General features: G+C 36.0%; 3 protein-coding genes across 4 annotated transcripts; all 3 read left to right on the forward strand.

Moving 5' to 3' along the window:
* Positions 1-1,594: 1,594 nt before the first annotated feature.
* LOC114191873 (ARM repeat superfamily protein) lies at positions 1,595-11,319 on the forward strand. 2 transcript variants are annotated; one of them, XM_028081319.2, is made up of 9 exons: positions 1,595-1,743; positions 1,850-1,955; positions 2,337-2,626; positions 2,827-2,960; positions 3,077-3,312; positions 3,403-3,541; positions 8,987-9,113; positions 10,890-11,008; positions 11,082-11,319. In XM_028081319.2, the coding sequence occupies exons 3-9, from the start codon at positions 2,467-2,469 to the stop codon at positions 11,112-11,114; spliced, it is 948 nt and encodes a 315-aa protein (XP_027937120.1). In that variant the 5' UTR covers positions 1,595-1,743; positions 1,850-1,955; positions 2,337-2,466; the 3' UTR covers positions 11,115-11,319. The 2 variants fall into 2 exon arrangements, with proteins under 2 accessions (XP_027937120.1, XP_027937128.1); XM_028081327.2 differs by having other exon boundaries at positions 1,615-1,743; positions 1,831-1,955.
* A 135-nt stretch (positions 11,320-11,454) lies between these two features.
* LOC114190804 (pentatricopeptide repeat-containing protein At1g06140, mitochondrial) lies at positions 11,455-13,743 on the forward strand. The gene is given in 2 exon segments (XM_028079853.2): positions 11,455-13,408; positions 13,410-13,743. Coding segments are annotated over 2 exon segments (1,788 nt in total). The 5' UTR covers positions 11,455-11,657; the 3' UTR covers positions 13,447-13,743.
* Positions 13,744-17,805: 4,062 nt separating this feature from the next.
* On the forward strand, positions 17,806-27,237 carry PARP1 (poly(ADP-ribose) polymerase 2). The gene is made up of 20 exons (XM_028084952.2): positions 17,806-17,995; positions 18,222-18,271; positions 18,368-18,584; positions 19,943-20,129; positions 20,231-20,573; positions 20,951-21,146; positions 21,221-21,382; positions 21,561-21,621; positions 21,724-21,784; positions 21,875-22,126; positions 23,269-23,503; positions 23,604-23,716; positions 23,788-23,864; positions 23,997-24,157; positions 24,544-24,735; positions 24,850-24,958; positions 25,359-25,441; positions 25,549-25,686; positions 25,917-26,099; positions 26,902-27,237. Exons 1-20 carry the CDS (start codon positions 17,846-17,848, stop codon positions 26,947-26,949), a joined length of 3,018 nt encoding a protein of 1,005 aa, XP_027940753.1. The 5' UTR covers positions 17,806-17,845; the 3' UTR covers positions 26,950-27,237.

Raw genomic sequence — 27,237 nt, forward strand, 5'->3', positions numbered from 1 at the left:
AAATTTTTGACATAAATAATTGACACGTGGTATAATCATAATTTGACACGTGACAGTTTTTTTTTTAAATATTTTAAACAAATTTTAAAAAATTAAAAAAATCACAAGCTAACACGTAACAAAATCCTAATTTGACATGTGTCAGCTGTTTTTTTTTTTAAATTTAAAAAAATTATAAAGATTTAAAAAAAAATGAACCTACACATTTGACATACAGTTAGGATGTCAACGGGGCTAGTAGGGTACATGTAGTAACTTTCCGTATCTTACCCGCTAGATAAATATTTGTCTTCGTATTCGTACCTATATCCGTGCGGGTATCCGTTATGCAGGTACCCTCATATTTTTTTAATATCCATGGATATCCACGGGTACCCACAAGTATTTATAAAAAAAAAATTAATATTTAATAAAAAATTTAATTATAAATTCAAATAAAAATACAATGCATAACTTCTTTAAATTTCAAACAAAGTGAAAATAACTCAGTTAGAGAGGGTTGAATGACAATTTACAAATAAATGGAGATTTTTTTAAACCAATTGATAAAAGGTGACTAATTCAAATTCAATGTGTTAATGTTTTAATAACTTATTTTTTTAATTTATAGTAGAGTATAGTGGGTATGGTATCCACCTATACGAATAATATGATACTCGTACCCACACCGTTAACATGTGGGTATAGGTATAAAAAGTACTTGTATCCGTTACTGTGGGTATCCATTATCAATATCTATTTCCTACCCGTTGTGGGTTTTCTCTGTGGATACCTACGAGTACAAATTTTGTTGACATCCCTACTAGGCATGTCAATGGGGCGGGTAGGGTACGGGTAGTAGCTCCCCCGTATCCCACCCGTTGGATAGATATCTGTCTCGTACTCGTACCCATATTTGTTGGGTATCCGTTACGCGGGTACCCGCATAAATTATTTAATATCCATGGATATCCAAGGGTACCACGGGTATTTACAAACAAATAAAAATAAATATTTAACAATATATTTTAATCGTAAATTCAAATAAAATACAATACATAACATTTATAAATTTTAAACAAAGTACAAATAACTCATTTAAATAGTGTTGAATGAGAGTTTACACATAAATGATTTTTTTTAAACTAATTGATAAGAAAATAACTCATTCAAAATCAATATGTTAATATTTTAGTAATATTTTTTATTTATTTATTTTAATTTAATTTAGAATAGAGCAAGTACAAGGTATCCACTTGTACGAATACTATGATACTCTTATTTGACCCCATTAACATGCAGTATTACAAATACTCGTATGAGTTACCCGCGGGTATCCATTTATAATATTTATTTTCTACCAATTACGGATTTTATCTGTCGATACCAACATATACAAATTTTTTGACATCTCTAATTCCTAGAGTCATCAGTTATGTTATATAAAAAAGACCAAATTAAAACAAATTTAAAAAAAAATTAAAACTTAATTAAAACGACTTAAAAATCGATAACCTAAGATTTTTTAACGAACCATGAACGTTACGTGTGATTAAACTTAAATATTCGTATTTTTTTTAGTATAAAACTAATGCGGGAGGAATATTAAATAAAATAAAGTAAAATACATCTATTTGTTCTTCAAAGGGTAAAGCAAAAGAGTTTCGTTTTCCAGGAAAAGAAATCCCGCTTCCAGAGAGCTGCTCTGATTCGTCCACGTCATGTGCCATTCTTGAGGTCTGCGGTTAGAATATCACAAGTTTGGTAAGCAATCTCCTAAAACCCTTGTGATTTAGTATTGTAGTTCAAAATCATAAGTGTTTGAGAAACCCTTCTGAACACTGCCCTAAGCTGCGTTGATGCGTTGAAGGTCTTAGAAATCGGTGTCGATTTCGTCGTTCTGAAGAGGCGGAGAAGGATTCCAGTGGTGGTCGAGCTAAAGTTCCGTTGGTGGAGGTGAATCCCTGAACAGTGTGGTAAGTTTTAGTTTTCTGATAACCAATACTTTGGTTGTTTGATTTATCATCTGTTTTTAAACATTGGCGGCGATGTGGCGTTTTATATGGGTTGTAGTCTTAGATGCATATGGACTCAAACAATGGGTATAATCTTTAAGAACAAATAGATAGACGGAGAGGGTAAATCTCTTATGCACCCCTATGATATGGCAGCACTTGATGTTCATCTTTTTGTTTTTACTCTCCTAATTCTCACCCTATGGTTCTATTTTTATAGGCAGGTGTTAAGACTCTAAATTTCAAACTAAATGAAATGGCTTAATAAATGTATTTATTCGCAGAGTCGAAAGATTCCCAACAAAAAAGATATATGAACTAAAGCAGTTTATTTTATTATAGTATTGGTTTTGAAGAGCCGAAACAGCTAAAAGAAGCAAAGCTACAGAAAACTAGGAGCGGCTCTTTTGTAAGCACAGCCGTATCTGATTCGCTGGTGTGCTGCGGAAGGTAGAGAAGGTGTCTCACGAGAATGGATTCGTCAAACGACGTCGCTTTGGTTTCCTCTGAGATGGAGAAGTTCCTGTGCGAGTTGTTGCTGGATTCATCCCAGCCAATTTCTGAGCGCTTCAGGGCACTATTCTCTCTCCGCAACCTCAAAGGCCCCGCCCCTCGCGATGCCCTTATTCTCGGTTTGTCTCTCCCACCTTCACAGCCCTAAAGAGATTCTTCCTCTTTTTCTTAACAAAAAATTCTATCGTTCAATTCGTTTTAGGTCACATGATTTTATTTCTGCTGCTTCGTTTGCTCCATTAGAATGTCCTAGTGTAATAAACTCCGCACACTGTTTTTTTTTTTTCATTTAATTTTTGCATTCTCTTTACCATGGCAGCCACAAGGGATGAATCGAATTTGTTGGCGCACGAAGCTGCATTTGCGTTGGGTCAAATGCAGGAATTTGAAGCAATTCCTGCTTTGACTTCAGTTCTAAATGATCTCTCTTTGCATCCCATTGTTCGCCATGAGGTACCCTTTTCTGTTTTTTTTATTTTTTATTTTGGGTCTTTGAATTTTCTTCTTCTGCTGCCCTGCTCTTGCTTCTTGTTCTTATTGAGACGATTGGCTTTGTTATAATTTCATAGGCAGCTGAGGCATTGGGTGCTATTGGTTCAGAAGGTAATGTTCCTCTCCTGAAGAATAGTTTGGATTCGGATCCGGCCGAGGAAGTTCGAGAAACATGTGAGTTGGCTCTTCAACGAATTCAGCATTTGAAAGATGCTGGCAATACTGATGAATTGGCTGCAACTGAACTATCGCCTTTCAAGTCTGTTGATCCAGCCGTGCCAGCGACCTCTTGTGCTTCTGTTCAACAACTTAGGTTTGTTTGGTTCATTCATACTGTTACTAGAAAGAAACTTATTTTGACGGAGTAAGTGGCAGGTTGCTAACTTGTATCTATCAACACCAGGGAAGTACTTCTTGATGAAGAAAAAGGGATGCATGAACGCTATGCAGCTCTTTTTGCACTTCGCAATGATGGTGGACATGAAGCTGTTGCTTCTATTATTGATTCCTTGAGCTCGAAAAGTGCTCTACTGCGCCATGAGGTTTGATAAATTCAGTCTTATTATTGTAAGATTTATCTATTTTACCTGGTTTGTATGAATAGTTTAAAAGTTATGCACTATACATGAAGGTATATCAGGTGTGAGCTGCATGGTGATATGCTATTTCTAGCCTTTTTTATATAGTTATGTATTCAATATTTCATTTATACTTTGCCTGTGGAACTATTCTTTGGAATGGAATAAACATTAAATTGTCATGGCGAAAGTAGCCAGTTGTCCTTGAGTATTGTAAAATAAGATGAAATAGGGTTTGGAGATTAATCTCCCTTGTGTAAACCCTACACAAAGGATAGTTTATTTATATTGATAATGGGTCAAACCCAGAAATACATAATGGGCTGAGGCCAACTACTAAACACAATATTATATCATCTAACACTCCCCCTCAAGCTGGTGCATACAAATCGTATGTACCAAGCTTGTTACGAAGATAATCAATTCTAGGTCCTCGAAGAGACTTAGTGAAAATATCTGCTAATTGATCACTTGAGTTGACAAACTCGGTCTTGATGTCCCCGGATAGAATTTTTTCTCGAATGAAGTGACAATCAATTTCAATGTGTTTGGTCCTCTCATGAAAGACGGGATTAGAGCTAATGTGAAGAGCAGCTTGATTGTCACATATGAGTGTCATTTGAGTGACATCTCCAAATTGCAATTCTTGAAGCAATTGCTTAAGTCAAACAAGTTCACATGTGGCTAAAGCCATAGCTCTATATTCCGCTTCTGCACTAGATCTTGCCACAACACTTTGTTTCTTGCTCTTCCAAGAGATCAAATTACCACCAATCGAGACACAATATCCAGGAGTAGATCTTCTGTCGGAAGGAGATCCTGCCCAATCAGCATCTGAATAACATACAACTTTTGTATCAAAGTTGGAATCATATAGTAAACCTTTTCCAGGAGAGCTTTTGATATACTTTAATATGCGAATGACTGCATTCCAATGTTCTTCACATGGGGAATTAAGGAATTGACTCACCACGCTAACAACAAAGGAAATATCAGGACGAGTAACAGTGAGATAATTCAACTTTCCAACTAATCGTCTGTACTGTTCAGGATCTGAGAAAGGCTCCCCCTGTTTTGGTAGAAGTTTAATATTAGGATCCATGGGTGTTTCTACCGCTTTAGAATTCATTAACCCAGTTTCCTCCAGAATATCCAATGCATATTTCCTCTGAGATATGACAATACCACTATTGGATTGTGCTACTTCAATACCCAAGAAATACTTGAGTTTTCCAAGATCTTTGGTCTGAAAATGACGACAAAGTTGTTGCTTTAAGAGGGAGATGCCAAGGTTGTCGCTTCCTGTGAGAACAATGTCATCAACATATACTATTAAGTAGATACATCCAACACTGGAGTGACGATAAAAAACTGAATGATCCACTTCACTGCGAGACATGCCAAATTGTTGAACAACACTACTGAATTTTCCAAACCAGGCCCGAGGAGAACGCTTTAGGCCATATAAAGATTTGTGAAGACGACAAACCAATCCAGAAGACTCCCCCTGAGCAACAAAATCCAGAGGTTGCTCCATATAAATTTCTTCATTCAAATCGCCATTGAGGAATGCATTTTTGACATCAAGTTGGTGAAGAGGCCATTGGCGAAGAGTAACCATGGCAATGAATAAGCGAACAGATGCCATCTTGGCCACTGGAGAAAAAATATCACCATAATCCAAACCAAAGATCTGTGTGTAACCTTTGGCAATAAGGCGAGCTTTGAGACGGTCAACAGTACCATCAGGGCCAACTTTGATAGCATAGACCCACCTGCAACCAACAACAGATTTTCCAGATGGTAATTGGACAAGATCCCATGTTCCACTATGCCTGAGAGCACTCAATTCATCAAGCATGGCCTGACGCCAACCAGGGTGGGCTAATGCATCACCTAAAGATTTTGGAATTGACAAAGAGGAAATAGACGAAAGGCATGTATAGAAAGATGGAGAGATTCTATGATAACTCAAAGCAGCATAATGAGGGGAATGATTACGGGTAGAACGCATACCTTTACGAAGGGCAATGGGAAGATCAGACTTGGTTGTTGGAACCGGAGGAGACAAAGAACTTGGCACTTGATGTGAGTCATGTGTTGGTGGTTGGCAACGGTGTCTTCTGCTATAAACTTGAAGAGGTGGTCTATCCGCAATAGGTACACTCGGAGGTGGTTGAGGAGAATCCGAGGTGGCACTGGAAGTGGGCACACTAGGAGGATCACACACAACAGGGATATCTATAGTAGTAGATGGTGGCTCACAACGAGAAGAGGGGTGTGTGAAGTAAAAAGAAGACTCGTCAAAGGTGACATCAGCGGAGATAAAATGACGGTTGAGGGAAGGAGAGAAACACTTATACCCTTTTTATGAGCGGGGGAATCCTAAGAAGACACATTTGTGGGCTCTCGGAGACAACTTATCCAAGCCAGGACTAAAATCATGAACAAAACATGTGGACCCAAAGACTTTAAGAGGTAAAGGGTGAAGAGGGTCGTGAGGAAATAAAATAGAATGAGGAACTTGGTTCTGCAAGACTGAAGAAGGCATGCGATTAATAAGATAACAAGCAGTAAGAACCGCATCACCCCAAAAATGTGAAGGAACTGCACCATGAATTAAAAGAGTGCGAGTTGTTTCAATAAGGTGCCTATTCTTGCGCTCAGCCACTCCATTTTGTTGGGGTGTATAAGCGCATGATGTTTGATGAAGAATGCCCTGAGAAGCCATAAAACGTTTGAAGGATTGAGAGATATATTCACGACCATTATCACTCCGCAAATTTCGAATAGAAACCCCAAACTGTGTTTTAATTTCATGAAAGAATGATTGAAAAATAGGTAACAACTCAGAACGATTTTTCATTAAATATAACCAAGTACACCTTGAATAATCATCAATAAAGGTAACAAAATACTGAAAACCTAAAGTAGACTTAACACGACTAGGTCCCCAAATGTCCGAATGAACTAATGCAAAAGGGGACAAAGCCCGTTGTGAGACACTACAAGGAAACGAACTACGACTATGCTTTCCTAATTGACAAGACTCACACGACAAACTAGATAACTTGGACAAGCTGGGGACAAGTTGTTGCAGTTTGGCAAGGCTGGGATGACCAAATTGTGCATGAAGAAGGGATGGTGATTCCATAGCTGCGCCAACATGCGAAGGAGGACGAAGATGATACAGACCATGAGACTCACATCCGGTGCCAATCATGTGTCTCGAACTTCGATCCTGTAAACAAACAAAATCTTTGGTAAAGGAAATAATACAATCAAGAGAACGAGTTAGCCGACTGACAGATAATAAATTGAATGGAGACCCAGGAACATAAAGAACATGATCAATGGATATGGATGAAAAAATATTAACAGTACCAACACCATGAGATGAGACTCTAGACCCATCAGCCATTGTAACTGAGGGTAAATGATCCGGACAAGACAAAGAAGAAAACAAAGATTTGTTACTAGTAATATGGTATGTGGCGCCTGAGTCAAGAACTCAAGGACCAAGAGAATCAGAGTGAGTCAGGTCAACAAATGATGTACCTGTGCGTGCAACAGAGGTAGATGTAGTGGAACTAGAACTCTGACGTTCCTCATACCATTTGAGAAAGTCGTTGAAAATGGCAGGGTGCCCTGCGGTATCAGATGAAGCAGGATCCACAGTCGCTGATCGGGGAGGAGGATCAGAGTGAACCACTACAGCAGACTGAGGAGGACGTCCATGTAGAGCATAACATTTGTCAATCTTGTGGCCTAGTTTGCCACAATGGTCACACTTGGGTTGTCCCTTTCCCGGCTTGCGAGAACGATTACGATCATCCCGCTGAGAGACCAAGACTGAGGAATCATCAACACAAGTAGATGTATCAATAATTTGTTTTCTTGGCACACGTAAAAGGGCAGAACTAGTAGCAGTGAAGTTGGGCACAACAGGAGACCCCAAAATCTGGTCGCGAACATGGGAATATTCATCAGAAAGACCATGTAATGCCAACAACATAAAGAACTTTGATCGTTGCTCAAGTTCTTCAGCTGAAGTGGAGGCCGGAGGCAATAACTCATTAAACTCATGGAAAAGGGCATGAATTTTGCCCAAATATTCAGCCATGGGTCCAGGACTCCGCGGAGCAACAACCGTGAAAAGATCCTGACAAACACCATAAAGACGCTGAGTGTCATTGGTGTATAACAACTTGGCCTGTGCCTTGTCTGAACATGTTTCATATGAACGAAACATTTGTTTCAGCGAAGAGTTAATGGTGGACTTAATGACGATGCATAATTGGGCATCAATTTTCGTCCAGCGGGAAACTTCATTTGCAGCAACTGTAGTTACACTCTGGGTGAGATGATCTTCATATCCTTGACTCTTGAGCCAAAGTTTGATATCGGATGCCCATGTCGCGTAATTTGTACCATCCAACTTGTCAATGGATAAATGCACATTGATGTAGTTGGTATAAACAAAGGGTTCAGACAACGAAGTGCTTGAAGACGACACACCCGAATTAGCAGCGAAAGAAGCCATAGAGGGAGAAACCCTAAAAATTCAAGGTGCTCCGATTGAAACAACAACCACAAATCCAGAAAGAGCTCAAGAAGGCGATTCAGGCAAAGTTGATCGGCGCAGAAAATGACCGGCGACGCGCCGTCACGCGCGGCGGAGAGGGGGCGGCTGTCAGAGCTTGCGGCAGCGCATGGAGGCGCGTGAGAACTCCGATGGCGGCGATCTTTGCGGCGTTGGAGTCGCCTGGCCGAGACGAACAAAACTGTCTGGTCGTCGGTCGAAACTGCAGCTCCGGTGACGGTGACGGCGGCAGAAGCGGCGACAATGAGCGGCTGGACAGTGGCTGTAGTAAACTAACCTAAGCTCTGATACCACTTGTCAGGTTTTTTAAGGAGGGTGTATCACTGGGGAGATACAACAAACCAATGAGACCTGAGCCCAACCACATAAGGCATTGACACCACTCTCAACCCAAAACCTTAAGGCAATGAGTTTATGGGTCTTGATTCTTATATAGTGCTCTACTTTTTCACTGTCAGGAAGACTTTCGATACTAGGACCATACTGGTACTGCACTCGTCTGAGCCGATATTAACCATCGACTCTGATACAATGTAAAATAAGATGAAATAGGGTTTGGGGATTAATCTCCCTTGTGTAAACCCTACACAAAGGATAGTTTATTTATATTGATAATGGGTCAAACCCAGAAATACATAATGGGCTGAGCCCAACTACTAAACACAATATTATATCATCTAACAAGTATAAAAATGTCATTTAAACTTTTTATACAATAGTATTAGGTGGATATTTTATGATGTGATTTTTATTTTCCTACACCTGTTTGAATCGTCCATATTTTTTGTACTTTCTGTAATGGTTAGGTTGCATATGTTTTGGGTCAATTGCAAGACAAAGCTGCTTCTGCTGCTCTATCCAATATACTTAAAGATGTGAAGGAGCACCCGATGGTTAGACATGAGGCTGCTGAAGCTCTTGGTTCAATTGCAGGTATTTCAGCAAAAAATTGAATGGCGAGATTCCTTTTACTGTCAAAGTAATGCAGTTAAAAGAATGTTGTGCTTTGTGATGCCATCCACGTGTAAAAGGAGTACTGCAATAATATCATAAAATTAAATGGAATTCATAATATAATATTAAAATCTATTTAGATGAACTTCTCCCCTAACACTAATGGAAAAAGAAAATGAGAAAGAAAAATGAAGAAAATTTCTCTTAATTTATAGAGCCTATCTCATAATTTCTCCCAAAGATGATTTTTGACTTGTACCGAAGTTCGTTTTTTTTTATAAAAAAAAAACTCATGTTAGGTGTTACAATGAACCTTAACAACTCAATTAGGCTTACACCCCCAAAGTCCATCAGTCATATATCATCACATGAAAAACTACATATAAAATGGAAAACAAATACAAAACATTGATCATACAAATGTAAACTTCCATTCGAAAGGATTAAATAAAATGGTAGTTAGGGAGTTGATATGCCTATTTTGAAAAAATTCTAGCTAATGTCAACAGTAAACCACTTAAAATAAAGTTTATTATCAACCCCGAAGTTAGCTTGCCTGTCTGCCCAATGGTTGTCTTGACGAAAAATGTGAGATATCATAAACTTCATATCCTCACCACTTTTAATGCATTCCCTCCACCTACCTCTAAGAGCCCAAGGAGCATACTGAGGAGAAGAAAAAACTTTCGTTTTAACTTGTGGAAAAGTTACTTTTATTTTTCCTTATTATTATCTTCTGTGAATATTGGAAAGAATTTATTCAAACAAATCCATAAAAGGAAAAACTAGATAGTAGTTGTCAAATATCAACTAGTTCTCCTTTTCGGTAATTAACTGTCCAAGCCAACTTGGGTTGTTGCATCGAGTTTTTCTAGTCACTATCTCTAGGTGTGATTGGTTGTGACTGGTTGTGACTGATCCGGCTCAAAATAGCTCATTTACACCTCGTTCACATAATAAATAAAGAAAATGGTGTAAAGGTGTTGGTTTTAACCTATCACTACGAGTCTTAGAAATTTTTTTCTCACTGTTAACTAAAATATTACGCAAAATGCTTGTTGGAGGAGTGTAGTAATTTTAGTACGTAAGTAACACCAGTCTTTCAGTTTGAGTGGTAAAAAGATTTCTCACCGTAACCCTTGTATCATTTCTCACCATATCCCGTCTATCTGTCCTTCAGATTGAGGTGCCAAATATTTTCTGAGCATAATCCTTCTATTTGTTTTTCAGATTGAAAATTAAAATCTTTTCACGCGCAACCATTCTGTTGGTCTTTGAAGATTAATATATGATAGGTTATTTTTCTTTTGTCAATTGTGATTTTAATTTCTGAGTTTGTGGTGGCAACCTGCCGAAAGTATGAATATACAATTTATCATCCAAGCATAAACTATAAAACATAACTAGGTAAGAAAGTGAAAGACTATTTAATAATTTTAAATATAATACAAATGCGAAGAAAATCTCTTGTAATATCAGCTATGCCTTTGGCTCTCACTCCCATGATTCAGGTAGTATATTATCTACCAATCTTATGGCTATAACATATGCCAAGTTTCAGTTCATTTACAAAGTTCTTTTGAGAACTTTTTCTTTGTCTCAGTCTTTAATATAATATTTGGTTGTGATTGTTGAGTTTCGTAACAGATTGTGGGTAATTAACCATTTAGTGTCACATTGTTCTTGTGCAAACTTCAGAAATATCTCTATTTACATTGTGAATTGTTTAAATAGTTGTTTTTTTGTGTGCCTTAGATGATCAAAGTGTAGCACTTCTTGAGGAATTTACGGCAGATCCAGAGCCTCTTGTCTCTCAAAGTTGCGAAGTTGCTCTAAGCATGCTAAAATTTGAACGATCAGGGAAATCATTCGAGGTATACACTATTGAGTATATGCATATTTTTGCTTCAATGTTCGTTGACACAACCTTTTTTCTATTGGATGCAGTTTCTGTTCATGCCAACTCCAACTGTGCATTAAATGTTTTCCCGCGGTATTGCCAAAACATATATAATAGAAGGAGCGGATGGATGAGAATAGACGAAGAGACGCAGACAAAAGCAGTTACATACAAAGAAATTGTAGAATTTTTTACTTACAATTGTTGAGATTAGAAACCTTACTCTTACATAAACACGAGTTTAACTATGTTTCTGTTAATTTATGAAAAAAAATATTTTATGAAGTGGAAGCTTTAAGGATTGTTCTAAATAATATATTTCTACTATGGCTATACGATCTCAGGATAATTTTTGTCAACATTATGTACTGTCTAATAGTCATATGGCAACTCCATTTGGAAAATAATGTTTCCTACTCTCGCGAGCATCAAATTGATGCAAATGCTTTTTAACAACAAAAGATTAGGATAAATAAAACAAACAATGAATGTGCCCTTTAAGGTTGACGGAAACGCGATTACGGGTATCGGTTTAATTTTATTATCATCCGAAGCTGTTAGTGCACAGGACTCCACGCCTCTGTCGTTCTGCATCATTCTTACATTATTATTACCAAATTATCATGAGTAGTGCACCCCTCATTTTATCACGCTACCCTTTCAACACCTTTAATGCCCTTTTCTCTTGCGCCAAGTTTCTCTCTTTGGCTCAGCAACTTCACGCTCAGGTCATCATCAACGGGCTCTACAGGGAGGTTTTCTATGGTTCCAACATCACCAATGCTTATGTCCAATCGGGTTCTCTTCCACTTGCAACAAAAGCCTTTGATCAGATCACTGCAAAGAATCCTCACTCTTGGAACACCATCATCGCCGGTTACTCAAAAGGCTGTCTCTATGATTATGTTTTGAAGCTTTTCCGAGACTTGCGAAGTGACGGCAATGCAGTTGATAGCTTCAACTTGGTGTTTGCCATTAAAGCGAGTCAGAGGTTGATGTTTTTTCATAATGGGAGATTGCTTCATTGTTTGGCCATCAAATCTGGGTTGGAAGGAGACCTGTTTATCGTGCCAGCACTTTTGAACATGTATGCTGAGTTGGGTTCTCTGAACGATGCCCACAAGCTGTTTGAACGATATTCTTACAGAAGCTCCGTTATGTGGGGTTTTATGATAAAGGGGTATTTGAAATCTTCGCAAGAACCCCGCGTTTTTGAGCTACTCTCTAATATGACTAACTATTTTGATTTCCGATGCGATGTTTTCACAATGGAAGGCTTAGTTCGAGCCTGTGCAAACGTCTTGGCTGGGAGAGAAGGGAAAGCATCTCATGGTGTATGCATAAAGAACAATCTTTTGGTGAATGCCTGCTTGCTGACATCGGTCATAGATATGTATATGAAATGTGGCTTTACTCGTTATGCATTTTTGTTGTTTGAAAAAGCTCATGATCGCTGGGATGTGGTTCTATGGAGTGCTTTAATCAATGGATGTGCCAAAAAAGGGAAATTTTGTGAAGCTTTGTCCGTGTTCAAAAGGATGCTGGAAAATTCAACCGCCCCAAATCCGGTTACTTTGTCAGGCGTGATCCTAGCTTGCTCTGGTGTGGGGTCTTTGAAACAAGGAAAAAGTGTGCACGGATTTGTGATTAGAAACATGGTTGAATTAGATGTGGTGAATTATACCTCTCTTTTGGACATGTATTCAAAATGCGGTTGTGTCAGAACTGCTTACAAAATCTTCTGTATGATGCCGGTAAAAAATGTAGTCTCTTGGACTGCAATGATAAATGGATACGCAATGCATGGCCTGTATTTGGAAGCCCTTTCTACTTTTTATCAAATGACACAAAATGAGTGTATTGTATTCGGAAAACAGGTGCCCAACTCTGTTACATTTACTTCAGTTCTATCAGCTTGCGGTCACTCTGGAATGGTTCAGGAGGGGTTGAGGATCTTTAATTCTATGAAAGATAATGGCATTTCTCCAACTGAGCAACACTATGCCTGCATGGTAGGTATCTTGGCTAAAGCTGGTCAATTTGATGCAGCATTATCCTTTCTATCAGACATGCCCATAAAACCTGGTCTTAATGCTTGGGGAACTTTGTTAAGTGCATGTAGATTCCATAAACGAGTTGAACTTGCTGAAGAAATAGCGAAGAGGCTTTCACTTGTAGAGCCTAATGATGATTTCTCCTGCCAAGCTTCACTGGCAAACATGTACATCGATGGGATAGGAAAGATGACAGTGGCTGAAGAGGGGCTTAATAAGTGTCTTGGCTTCTCCTCAATTGAAGTTAGGAATAAGTTACGTGTATTTAGTTCCAATGATACACTTGCATTCACAAGCCCAGATATCAGTCATACTTGGAATTCTTAGTAGAGAAATGAGAGAAAAGGCCTTTTTATGATTAGTCATTGCAGAGAAGTACACCAAATTTCGTATTCTTACATGTGCATTGTAAAACAGTGGAGACTTTGGGATTCTTCAGAGTTTGTTGGGTCTCAACATCCTGAAATTGTTTAATGCGACAAAAGTTCCTGTTTAATCTACCTTCTTAGTGTTAAAATTAGTATGAGTAGATGATTGCCCTTAGTATTATGCCAATGGGGAAGTTACCAACGGCTAATACTGTAGTTCTTGAAGCTTCTGCACCTCATGGTTTTGAGAGTGTAGGTGACTTTCATTTTATTTTTATGCATACTTCTTGTCCACAAAACAAGATGAGTTGCCCATGAGCGATAGTAAACTAAGATGGTAATTACTGTTGGGAAATCACGCACTAAAAATAATAATGTCATCTCTTTAAGCGGAAGCACACCCACAAATAAGAGTAGAAAAATAAATAAAAGCACACAGGAAATTTAACGTGGTTCGGCACCTCAAGGCCTACATCTACAACCACTCAACAAGAAGTATATTATCACCCAAGTGCAATTTTTCTGACAAAAATTGCAAACTTTCATACAATTTTTCTGACACAAATAGTGCAATTTTTCTAGCAAAAATTGCAAACTTTTAAATGACACATAACTATCCAAGCCCCTCATACACCCAAGAAACTTATTGAGTTGTGGTGACAACTCTAAAACCAACTCTTTACTTTTATAGTATTTTTCAACTCTTTACTTTTATAGTATTTTTCTGTTGCTCTCTTCTTCATATTACTCGATGTGGGACTTTGGTGAATATCCACTTGAGAACCAACATATCATCCCTTCACCAAAAGTCTCACATGCTATGAAACAAACATTTGACACACCACCAACATATATGCTTGAACCACTCTTGCCACTAGAGATCCAACAGATATGCTTGAACCACTCTTGTGACTGGTGATATGCACAGACTCACTGATGATGACAATCTTTCCCATCAACGGCCCTCACCGCTTTGCACATCAGACTCGTTGTCGACAACTTTTACATCATTGTCACTAATAATTCACTGATACTCAAAGGGAATCCATCATAACGCCACCTTGGTCAAGCCACGACACGACCACAACACAACGACGCAACACTGTTGATGAAGCATCGCGTGAGTCATGCAAAACACCACCATTGGACATTTCGAGCTCCACACTCGCCATGCAGATCCAACATTATCAAACATCGCTGGGAGCATCTCACCACACATGAACTCCACTCCCTTCAAAAGCATCTCACCTCAGCTCTGATACCCAAGTGCAAATTTTTTGGCAAAAATTGCAAACCTTCATACAATTTTTATGGACCAAAACTGCAAACCTTTCATAGTATTGCAAACCCTTCATAGTGCAATTTTTCTAGCAAAAATTGCAAACTTTCAAATGACACAACTATCCAAGCCCCTCATACACCCAAGAGAGTTGTGGTGACAACTCTTAAACTAACTCTTTAATTTTATAGTATTTTTCTGTTGCTCTCTTCTTCATATTACTCGATGTGGGACTTTGGTGAATACCCACTTAAGAACTAACAATTACCAATCATTAGAGAAAACTATACAGAAATTTGTATTTAAATCAAATAGAAAAAGGAGAAGGGAGAAGTTGAAAATTTATGTTTGAAGTAATTATTTCTCCACTTTCTCTTCAAACAAATAAAAAAAGGAAAAAGACGGCTAAAAAGAAGCATGGAAAGGTTGACCTGAATCTAACTTTGTTCATTACTACATTTGAGACAAACACCACGTGGGATCCCAAAAGTAAAAAAAAAGACACTCATCATCAACAACATTTTTCTCTTGAAAGGAAAGGAATCAATGTTACTTCGTAAGTTTCCTTTTAATTAGCACTGTAGACAATAAATTATCGAGTATCCTAATAAATTAAGAAATATTTCGATAAAAAATTGTTTCCGAAAAAAACTTGTTAACACATTCCAATTTTTTCCCTTAGCTTTATATAATGTATAACAACAATTAGGGATGGCAACGGGGCGGGGCGGGTACGGGTATCATGATCCCATCCCCATCCCCATAATAAAAATTCATCCCCATCCCCAAACCCAACGGGTATACAACTTTTGACTCATCCCCATCCCCACCGGGTAACGGGTATTTTCTTATACCCATACCCATACCCATTTTTTTATTGTTCCATATATCAATTAAATATTTTTTATAAAAAAAATTTAAAAATCACACCAACGGAATCATGATACTATCAAAATATTCAATATTAAAATAACATACTCTTTTTGATTTTCATGATGTCAAATATTAAGAAAAATATTATAATAGTATAAATCTCAAATTAAAGTATCAAATAACAACTAAATAAAATTCAAATAATTATATAAAAGCTAAAAAATTACACATTACTAAAATTTTATAATAACCAAAATATTTATTAATTTTACAAATGATCAGTGGTTTCATTTGCATTCGATCCACCTACACATAGAAAAAAATGAAAAATTAGATATGATATAATAATTGAAATTGAAAATTTTAATTACTAGAATATAATGTACCTTCTTCATCAGATTCATTTTCACTCATGAGAACATCTTTTTCTTTTAATTTTTTAACACCTACAAACACCAAATGTAGAATATTAGATGAGAATTCACAAAAAATACTAACAAAAAATATTAATAAATTTGAGTAACTTACCTAGATGGTTTGAGTTCCATATCCAACTTCTTGTACACATCAAAGCCTCTATAGTAAATAATTAAACATTATCATGAAACAAAAAATAAATAATAAATAAAATTATCATAAAGGAGTAAAGATAATTAAATGTGTGACCCAAATTTGAGAATATGCATTTGAACATAACATAACGGAAAAAAAAAATGTATAATTAAGATTATGATAAAAGGAAAAGTACCTTGAAGATCTGCTTAAACCTTAAAGAACAAGCCAAACAATTAAAAGAGAGTAAAAAAGTGTATAACCAAAGTAACAAAAAGAAGAGCTACAAAATAAGAGTCAAACATTTTCATGAAAATAAATAAATAAATAAAGATAATCAAATGTGTAACCTAAAATTTATTTCATAGAATGAAATTGAGGAACACCTATTTGAACATAACCATGTACAGAGAGTAAAAATTATGTAATAAGAAGAAGAAAAATTACCTTCAAAATTAAATCTTGAAAAACAAACCAGACAATTGAGAGAGTAAACAAAGTGTATAACAAAAAATAAAGAGAATGAGAAATATGTTATATATATATATATATATTATATTATATTATATTATATTATATATTATATTACTATGTATATATATATATTTTATGTGTGGATATCTTATGTTTATATATATATATATATAATTATTTATATATATTATATTATATTATATTATATATTATTATTACTATGTATATATATTATATGTGTGGATATCTTATGTTTATATATATATATATATATATTTTTTTATAGATATATATTTATTTTAAGTATATATTATATTATATTATATAATAATATAAATATAATAATATATATTATATTATTATGTATATATATTATATGTATATGCGCAGATATTTTATGCTTATATATATATATATATATATATATATATATATATATATTTCTTTTAAATTTTTATAAATTTGTCATGTTATAAATTTGTTTATAAAAGATCTCACTAGTTAAATGATTAATTTGTTTTATACGTATATATTATATATATTATACTATATTATTATGTATATATATTATATGTATATTATATTATATTATATTACATGTATATGTGTAAATATATATATATATATATATATATATATATATAAAAGTATATTTTATTTATATGTATATATACTATATTATATTATATTATATTATATTATATTATAATATATTATATTTTATGTGTAAATATATTATTTATTTATATATATTTTTTAGATTATTTAATAAATTATAAATAGTTTAGTAATTTAAGCGGGGACGGGTATTTGGGCGGGTATATATATATCCCCATCCCCATCCCTAGTTGAAAATTTCGGGTATTACCCATACCCATACCCATACCCATTCAAAGCGGGGATTCCCCGTCAAAACGGGGACGGGTTCGGGTGATACCCACGGGCACAGGTTTATTTGCCATCTCTAACATAATAGACTTTGAATTTATTACTAAAATTATTGAGACATAAGAGATGAATTGCACGCATGTGGTACACTATTAATTAGTTTTGACATTATCATTACATCTTTGTTTTTTTTTTGCCACCAACGCGATTGACCTACCAATTTGAGAATGAAAATAATAATAATAAATAGGATAAAAGAAAATGCATATAAATAAGAAGAAAAAGGAGGGAAGAGTGGGAGTGGGGAGAGTGAGAGTAAGAGAATGTCGAACCCTCAAAATCAGAAACCATGGAAGGCCGAATATGCGAAGTCGGGGCGATCGTCATGCAGGACGTGCAAGAGCCCCATTGCCAGTGAAACGCTGCGTCTCGGCAAGATGGTCCAATCCACCAAGTTCGATGGCCTCATGCCCGTAATTTCTTCTTCCTTTCTTTTTCTCCTTCGATATACATCACTTTCCGTCAATGTTATTGTACTTGTTAGGCATGCTATTGTATTTCATTTCATGCATTTCTTATGTTTCTTGCATGTAATGATGAACCATAGGGTTTTATTCTTTAAGTTTTCACGAGGTTTTTTCAAGAAAACGTTATAATGCATGAGCGTGGTGTTTTAATCTGTATTTTATTTTCAATCAGATGTGGAATCATGCGGCTTGCATATTGAAGAAAGCTAATCAGATAAAACTGTATGTGGATATTTCTACTCTTTTCGCTAAATGTGTGTTCTTTTATGGTTTGACATTTGCAAGAGTATATTGTCGTGTGCTACTGTTTACCTGTAGAGTTGAGGACGTTGAAAACTTAGAGTCGCTTCGTTGGGAAGATCAGCAGAAGATCCGAAAATACATAGAGAGTGGCAGTGGTAGTGGCGACAACAGCAGCAGCGCTGCCACAAAGACAGGCTCAAAAGCTGTCAAAGATACTGAATGTGGTATTGAAGTTTCACAGACTTCTCGTGCTACTTGCAGGGATTGCAGTCAAAAGATTATCAAAGGAGAGGTGGGGTTTTATTGTTTCCTTCTGTGGCATGTTCCAAAGGCTAACTAACTTATTAGAACTTATTGGAGTGCGTTAATTGGACCTGATTGATTTTGCGATCTGGAAGGGAGATCATAGGCAAAACTATGTTGATAATCTAAAGATGGATAATATAATGATTTTTTATTTTAATTTATCTTGTTTACCATAAACTAACCTTTGGAAAACAACATACCTGGGTTTTAGTAATAGCTGGACTATGTTTCTAATTTAAGGGAGGAAACTATCAGGATGTATAGTTTTTATTTTTACTTCCGACTTCTAGCATGTCATGTTTGAATTTGATTCCCAACATTATTCCATTGGTAGCTAAACTTATAACTTTTAGTATTTGCTTACTAGCTGGTGTGTTACTATTCCATAATGTGTTGAATCTTGGAACAAAGCCTGGTGCATGATACTAGAATTTTTTATGCTTTATCATTGGATTCTTCATCTTGATTCTTGAGAATCTTGTTGTATGATCAAAATGATTTTGAGGTTGTTGGTTCATGACAAGGTACGATAGCCTTTATGGCCAAGTATTCTCTAGTTTAGTCCTTGTTGTCATCATTTTTCCAATAAAAAGTTGAACTTTCAGCATCAGGTTGATTAACCTGACTACAGAGAGTTGTATTGTAAAACCATTCACGAGTCTTTAACAGCTATGCTTTTGGGATAGCCGGTTCATGGCGTGAGGAACAGCAACAGAGTTCTTAAATTTTGGGTAATTGAAGTTTTGGAAGAATGAGGAGCAAAAAGGCTACCTGACCCGTTTGCTGCATTTTGTGGGTGGTGACGTGGTGTCATGGACATGTGCATATAGGCTCATTCTCTCGTACTAGGCACATGCACTTTCAAGAAGTATATTCCTCTTCAAATTTGCAATGCCTGTAGAAATAAAAGTCTTCTGGCCTCTTGTATGTTTGTCTTGCTAGTTAAATAGATGGGCCATGGTAGGAAGTGCTTATCGGGGATCTAAGTCTGTCCAGAATTCTAGCCACTGCTTTTGGGTTGAACGCTAAATCATGTATCTATCCAATTTTCCTGCATTTCCTTTAATTCTGAAGTCCTTAAAAGGTTAAAAAGTCCAAAAGTTGTTCCGGGAGTATTCAAATAAATCCACTTTCATAAATCATAATTTCATTTTTAGGATTGCATGAAATCTGCACAAGTCATATTAGCAACACAATTATTCATGCTTGCAACAATTCATCTCATCCTTTTTAATATCATTTTTATCCTGATGTATAATAGAATTTAGAATTCTCTCTAATCTTTTGCAAACCACAATCATAGTGGAATTTGTCTCCTTGCTGACTGTTTCTTCTTTGATTCAGGTTCGTATATCTACTAAGCCTGATGGTCCAGGTGCAAAAGGTTTGGCTTGGCACCATGCCAAATGTCTCGTGGAATTATCCCCATCAATCCAAGTAGATAAGTTATCTGGATGGAATAGTCTCTCATCTTCTGATCAATCAGCTGTCAGTGACTTCGCTAAGAAGTGTCATCCCATGAACAAGGGGGGTATGGTGATTGATATGTTTAATAAAGTCTGGTTTTTATTGCCATAACGGTTGAATCTATTTTCATTTTATTTAGTTATTTGCTGACTGGATTCCGTTCAGGTGTTAGTAGTACAAACATTGAGACTGAAAAGGGTAAAGAATCCACGCAACCACACACTTCCAAAGGTGGTATAAAACGAGGGAAAGATGCTGATAGTGAGCGAAAATCAAAAGTTGCTAAGGCCAAGGAAGATGTATCTGCGAGCAGTGAAGCATCAGTGAAGAATTATAATGAAACAGGGGAAGCATGTGATCTGGAGAAGAAAATGGAAATCCAGAGCAAAGAAATCTGGGCTCTGAAAGATGATCTCAAGAAGAAGGTGACAACAACAGAGTTACGTGAAATGCTGGAAGCCAACGGTCAAGACTCAACAGGATCAGAACTTGATTTACGTGACCGCTGGTAATTTAATATCATGCAGATTTTTACCCTCAATGTTTAAAGATGTGTTTAGCTTGTTCCATTTGTTATATATCTCTCTTTGAAGTTATAATTGTCCATGTTTTACTGATAAAGGATTAGGTTTGTTTGTTAGGTGTCCCCTAATATGCATCCTCGCTGGTATTGAGCTCTTATATAATTTGTGATGGATAAATCATAATTTATTCATCAAAAGGAAGAAAAAGATAAATGAATGCAAGTCTAGCACATATATTATTGTTTGGATGAGAGATAATTCATTGTTTTTTTCTTTTTTGTTTGTTATGCATTCTGAAAATATTATCCTTCAAAATATGTTTAACTTCCCTAACTCTAATTACTATTTTTTATAATTTAAGTGCTGATGGAATGATGTTTGGAGCACTTGGTCTTTGCCCAATATGTTCTGGCTTTCTGCGTTACTCTGGAGGAATGTACCGTTGCACTGGATACATTTCCGAATGGAGTAAATGTTCTTACTCTACATGCGAACCAATACGTGTTGAAGGGAAGTGGAAAATCCCAGAAGAAACACATAATCAATACCTTAAAAAGGTTTGTAAAGAAAAAGTTTTCATAAAAACAAAAACCAATAAATTATGACTAAAGTTTTTGCTTACTCTTTACAGTGGTTCAAATCTCAAAAAGGGAAGAAACCAGTTAGGATACTGCCTCTTCCATCACCAAGAAAATCTGCTGAAAGTCAAATTACTGCTAATCAGCATCAATCATCCGCTGGAAATTTCCAAGATATCAAAGTTGCTATCTGTGGATTAGCTAATGACACCATTGTATTTCTTCCTTCTATTTTCCCTTTAACATCTATCTTTAGCATCCACAAATAAAGTCCGCCCACCCCCATCCCCATTCCCCTCCCTTTCCCCCTTGAACATTCTGAGAAACAATCCTATTTGATTTGGTTTTTCCAGTATATGGTACTTACTCATCTTTTATGACATGATTTTACAGGAGGAATGGAAACGCAAAATTAAGGCTATGGGTGGAATCTTTCATGCAAAAGTAAAGAAAGGTATCCGCTGCAGACACAATTACCAAAATAAAACATTCCATAAAATATTTTCTGCCTCGCGTACAATTTTTGTAATGTTTCATGCAACTTGTCTACTTGCAGATACTAACTGCTTGGTGGTTGGTGGAGCGCTCAATGATGAAGCTGAGATGCGGAAGGCAAGGTACCCACAGTGGACTCCAGTTGTCAATATCAACCATTTTTTATTTGACTAATTATAATATCACTGACTTGGAAGAGTTTTGATATATAGGAGGATGAAAATACCAATAGTCAGAGAGGACTACTTAATTGACTGCATACAGAAAAAGAAGAGACTTCCATTTGATATGTACAAGGTTGAAATGATTGGTGAGGCTTCTAGCATGGTCACCATTAAAGTGAAGGGACAAAGTGCTGTTCATGAGGCTTCTGGCCTACAGGAGTCTGGTCACATACTTGTGGAAGGAAAAAGCATTTATAACACAACTTTGAATATGTCTGATTTGTCTACTGGTATTAACAGGTGGGTTCAGTATGCTTTAGCTTTCTTGTTCATTCAGTATAAATTTTGTTTAGTTGGCAAACCAGGAAATAGTAGTTTGTTTTCTATGCATTGATGAATAAAATTGAACCTAAAAGTATTCTTGTAGATTTTATGTTGCTACACTATATATGGTACAAAACATCAATCACCAAGCTGTGTCTATTGTTGGGCTGATGTGTCATTTAGTTCTTCCTCAGAAGGTAACTGACATTCCTGGCTAGGACATTAATTGAGAATATAATTTTATTTCAAAACTGTCTTGAATCTGCTGATCACAATCTTATTCCTAAGATTTCTTATTATGGTGAAGTAAACCTAGTTTTGTTTGACTGAGAGGAGTTATCTACCTAGTACATTAACATCGTATAAAATGAATTTTAATGTTTTCTACGAAAACCTGTTTTGTTTGTCATCAATTGTCTTATATAGGCTCAGTCTGGTAATATTGTAGCATTTGACGCTTTTGGACAGGAACAATTGGAAGTGTGTTTGATGAAAAGTACTTTGGTAGTGATTCCTCCAGTGCTTTTGAAATGCCAAGCTTTCTAGTTAGAAACAACTTATTGGAAGTTTTTCTAATTTTATGGTCTCTATTTTACCATTTTGAACACCTAACGTTTGTCACCCACTGTTCCAACTTAGTTTCAACAGCAGCTTTTCACAGCACCTCCATCACGGCAGCTTTTGAAAAGGCACAACTCATTATAGTTTTACTGTACTTTCATTCGTGTAGAATACTACGTAGTCTGTCTGGAAATATGTATTGTGCGCAGTTGTTATCCATTGGCAGATAGATTTGTGTTTTGCAAACTATTTATGGTTTAAATACTTCAGCACTGGTTTTGTCCCAAATAAAAAACTGCCTAGTATTGATGTTCCAAAACCAGCTTTTATTCTTTTGGATTAACCTGGAAAATAATTTTTTGTTTGACTTGGAGCCTTCTTTTTGGTGTATACTAAAACTCTTTTCGTATTGAGTTGTTTGTATTGACTTGGTGAATTTTCTGCCTCATTTCCTTTCTTAAGATTCTTGTTTTGCTAATATTTCCTCTCCCAACTACGGATCTCCCTATACCCGTCTTCACAATCACTGTCCTAACTTTTTTTCTTCCCATGTAAAGTTACTACATTTGCCAGATAATCCAAGAAGATAAAGGGTCAGATTGCTATTTGTTTCGTAAATGGGGTCGAGTAGGAAGTGACAAGATTGGAGGAAATAAACTGGAGGAAATGTCAAAATCTGATGCAATCTGTGAATTCAAACGATTATTCCTTGATAAGACTGGAAACCCTTGGGAGGCATGGGAACAAAAGACCATTCAGAAGCAACCTGGAAGATTTTTCCCATTGGATATTGTACATGTTTTATCATTTAAATTATTTGTTTGATGTTATGTAATCATCTTTCGCTGGTCAGGTGGATATTCAACTCAATGTTGTTATGTTGGACTTGCAGGATTATGGTGTTAACAAACAGGTATCAAACAAGAAAAGAAATGATAATGACAGCAAATTACCCCCTCCGTTAATAGAATTGATTAAGATGCTCTTCAATGTGGAAACTTATAGGTTATAGTCAAATATACCTCTTCATTTTATTACAATATGTATGATGCAATACTGAGTCTATATTTTTGTAGATCTGCCATGATGGAGTTTGAGATTAATATGTCTGAAATGCCACTTGGGAAACTAAGCAAAAACAATATCCAAAAGGGTATGTTGTCACTTTACTTTTTCTGAGCTATGGTAGTTTCCTATTTCCTTTGTTTGATTGCATCAAGCAATCCCATAGTCTTTATCAAAGCATTAAATGTTTGATTTTATGTTGGTTACTTTTTCTTCCTAGGGTTTGAAGCATTGACGGAGATACAAAATCTGTTTAAAATTACTGATCCTGATCCATCAGTCAAGGAAAGCTTACTTATTAATGCCAGCAACCGGTTCTTCACGATGATCCCTTCTATTCATCCACATATTATTAGGGATGAGGATGATTTTAAGTCCAAGGTGGTACTTTTTTTCAGTTTGGGGTTTTGTAATGAAACATGAAATTAGATTGATTTATCTTATTTTGTTAGTTTTCTACTTGAAGTCGTCACTCATGGAAGTTAATATTTTAATTTTGACCGTTTTAAAAAATCAAATGAAATCATTTTTGTTTGAATTTTGAATACGGTAATGGGAACTTTATACTACACAGTTACTGATTTTTAAGTTTTGTTGTCTTGAAATTTGACCTACCACAATGCTGGACACGTGAAATATTTAGTCTGTTCTTTGTTACAATAATGTTCAAGGAATATCAAATATATTACTTTTGGCCATGAGGATTGGCACATTTGATTCCCCATTGTTCTAATTTGAATACTATATGGTCTTTCTTTTTGTTGTAGGTGAAAATGTTAGAAGCCCTTCAAGACATTGAAATAGCCTCTAGATTAGTTGGATTTGATGCCAACAATGAGGACTCAATTGATGATAGTTATAAGAAGCTCCACTGCGATATATCTCCACTTCCTCATGATAGTGAAGATTTTGGTTTAATTAAAAAGTTTCTCCTTAATACTCATGCCCCTACACATACGGTATGATTATATTTGGTATACAAGTTGGTGCTTAGTGTATTAATGTCTCTGCTGTGATCTCTTTCATTTCTTACAATGTAAATGTTTCCCCTATATTTGTAATCATTTATACAGGACTGGAGTCTTGAGCTGGAAGAAGTTTTTTCACTTGAAAGGGAAGGTGAATTTGATAACTTTGCTCCTTACAGGGATAAACTTGGAAACAGAATGCTCCTATGGCATGGTAAGCTTTGGATATGTGATGCTAATTGCTTGTATGTTTGTTGTGAAATATTCTCCTGAGGCAATGAGAGAGTGCAAAATTTGAAAGGCATGTAACAGATTTCTTAACGTGATAATCTATGAGGCTTCCAATCTCAAAATGTCTCTAGGAATTCTTCTCATAATGACTACTCTAGAAATGCCAAGATAATACAAAACCAGTGACCAAAGGAGTTCTAACTTCCAAAAGCTGAAACTTTTATGCTAAAATTTCTTTCATCACTGTAAGGTTGGATCATTTTCAGTTGTGAACTATAATCACACCGATGACTATTTCTTTTTAATGTGCATACCTTCAGCCAGAGATGAAAATACGTACAAATTTTAGATTGGCACCTCTAACAAAATTGTTGTCTATATAGGTTCTAGGCTGACAAACTTTGTGGGCATTCTTAGCCAAGGACTCAGAATAGCCCCTCCTGAAGCCCCCGCGACTGGCTATATGGTTCCATCTATTACTCCCTTATTAACTTTTGTTTATATTTTGTTGGATACCAATACCTAATTTAACTTTGCAAAGCAGTACTAAAGTCTGAATATTTTGTATTGCAGTTTGGGAAAGGAGTGTACTTTGCTGACCTGGTCAGCAAAAGTGCCCAGTATTGCTTCACTGATAAGAAAAACCCTGTTGGTCTAATGCTATTGAGTGAAGTTGCACTTGGAAACATCTATGAGCTCAAGAAAGCTAAGGCTAGTCTGCTTTAATCTAATTTGTGAATTTAGCATTTTCTTCAATTAAAGTAATAATTCTAAAAACAAAATCAGGAAAGTTAAAAAAATAACCATTTCCTCCAAATAAGTTAATCCAAAGAATCAAATGTGGTTGAATATTTGTAAGTGCATTCGCATTCAAAATGAGCCACAATGTTGCTTTCAATAACTTCTGGTTTCATACTTATTGTCTGTCTTCTGAGAAACAGTATATGGATAAACCTCCCCAAGGAAAGCACTCTACTAAAGGACTGGGCAAGAAAATGCCTCAAGAATCGGAATATGCAAAGTGGAGAGGCGATGTGACTGTTCCTTGTGGCAAACCAGTGCCATCAAATGTCAAGGCTTCCGAGCTCATGTACAATGAGTATATTGTTTATGATACTGCCCAAGTAAGTTTCAAGTTTGGTGTATTTCTGTCATATAAGGCCAACGAAGCAAGCAATACTTGCTTAAATTGTAACATAATTGAATGGGAAATTCCTACTATCACGTCATTATTGGTTTGCAGTTTCAATTTTGTGCAGATAAATTGGGGATTTTTATATTGAAGTTTCTTGTAGATGATTATAGCGATGTATGTTTAATGGCTAACTTTAATTGGGATAGAAATAGTGTGCAAGAGGAGAAACAAATTACTGATAAAAAATTGATATGATAGAGATATAAAGAGAGCGGTTGCTATAACATTATTATGCCAGTGGATATTGAACTTTAGCCCAAAAACATAAGGCTCTTCCCCCTAAAAAAGGGATCAGTGGTGTGACCTTTGTTCTCGGTGTATCAACTTGAGGCCTCCACCTCTACCACAGGCCCCAAAGAATATCAAAATTATTTCTTCAGCTAATTGATGGCAGCACGAGGCCAGACCCAAGAATTTGGTGTCATTAACTCAACAGATTATGTCTAAAATTTTTATAATTGGAAACTCCAGTTTCTGAGATAAACAACAAGCTAAAGATTCTTTTATCCCTATGGTAGATAGGACACAACTGTTAGCAAGGATCTGTAGCTGATTAGCATGAGTAGTAAGCTTGTGTTTTTCCATTGTCAGTGGTTAAACTTGATCCGTGACCTACTTACATAATACTCTGTTTGAGCATTTTTGGATTGGGCACAGATAAAGCCTGATGTTATATTTCCTTTTCTTCTTTGGTAAAAACATGTGATGATTGGATGCGTTCTTTTGTACAGGTTAAGATGCAATTCTTGTTGAAGGTGAGGTTTCATCACAAGAGATGAGCACTGTGAGAAGTTTGCTGTTTTGGGGTGTAATCTATACTAAGCAGTTTTTTGACCTGACTTGTACGTAGTAGTCCATCTGGGATTCCCTAGAATTGTCTTAGTGAGGTCTCATTTTGAGTTGACTGGAGATCTTTCAACCTTTTTTGGCGCATGCATGTAAGTGCGGGGATTATGTAGTTGAAACCCGTCACCTGTAAGCAGTTATGCCATGCAGTTTCTGATCCGGTTATCTGTATAGAATCGCCATTTTAATCTTATTTAGTATGCGTTGCATTTTAAACACCA

Source organism: Vigna unguiculata, chromosome 1 (assembly GCF_037176805.1).
Source record: "Vigna unguiculata cultivar grain cowpea cultivar isolate G323 ecotype 2 chromosome 1, ASM3717680v1, whole genome shotgun sequence".
Taxonomy (NCBI): Eukaryota; Viridiplantae; Streptophyta; class Magnoliopsida; order Fabales; family Fabaceae; genus Vigna; species Vigna unguiculata.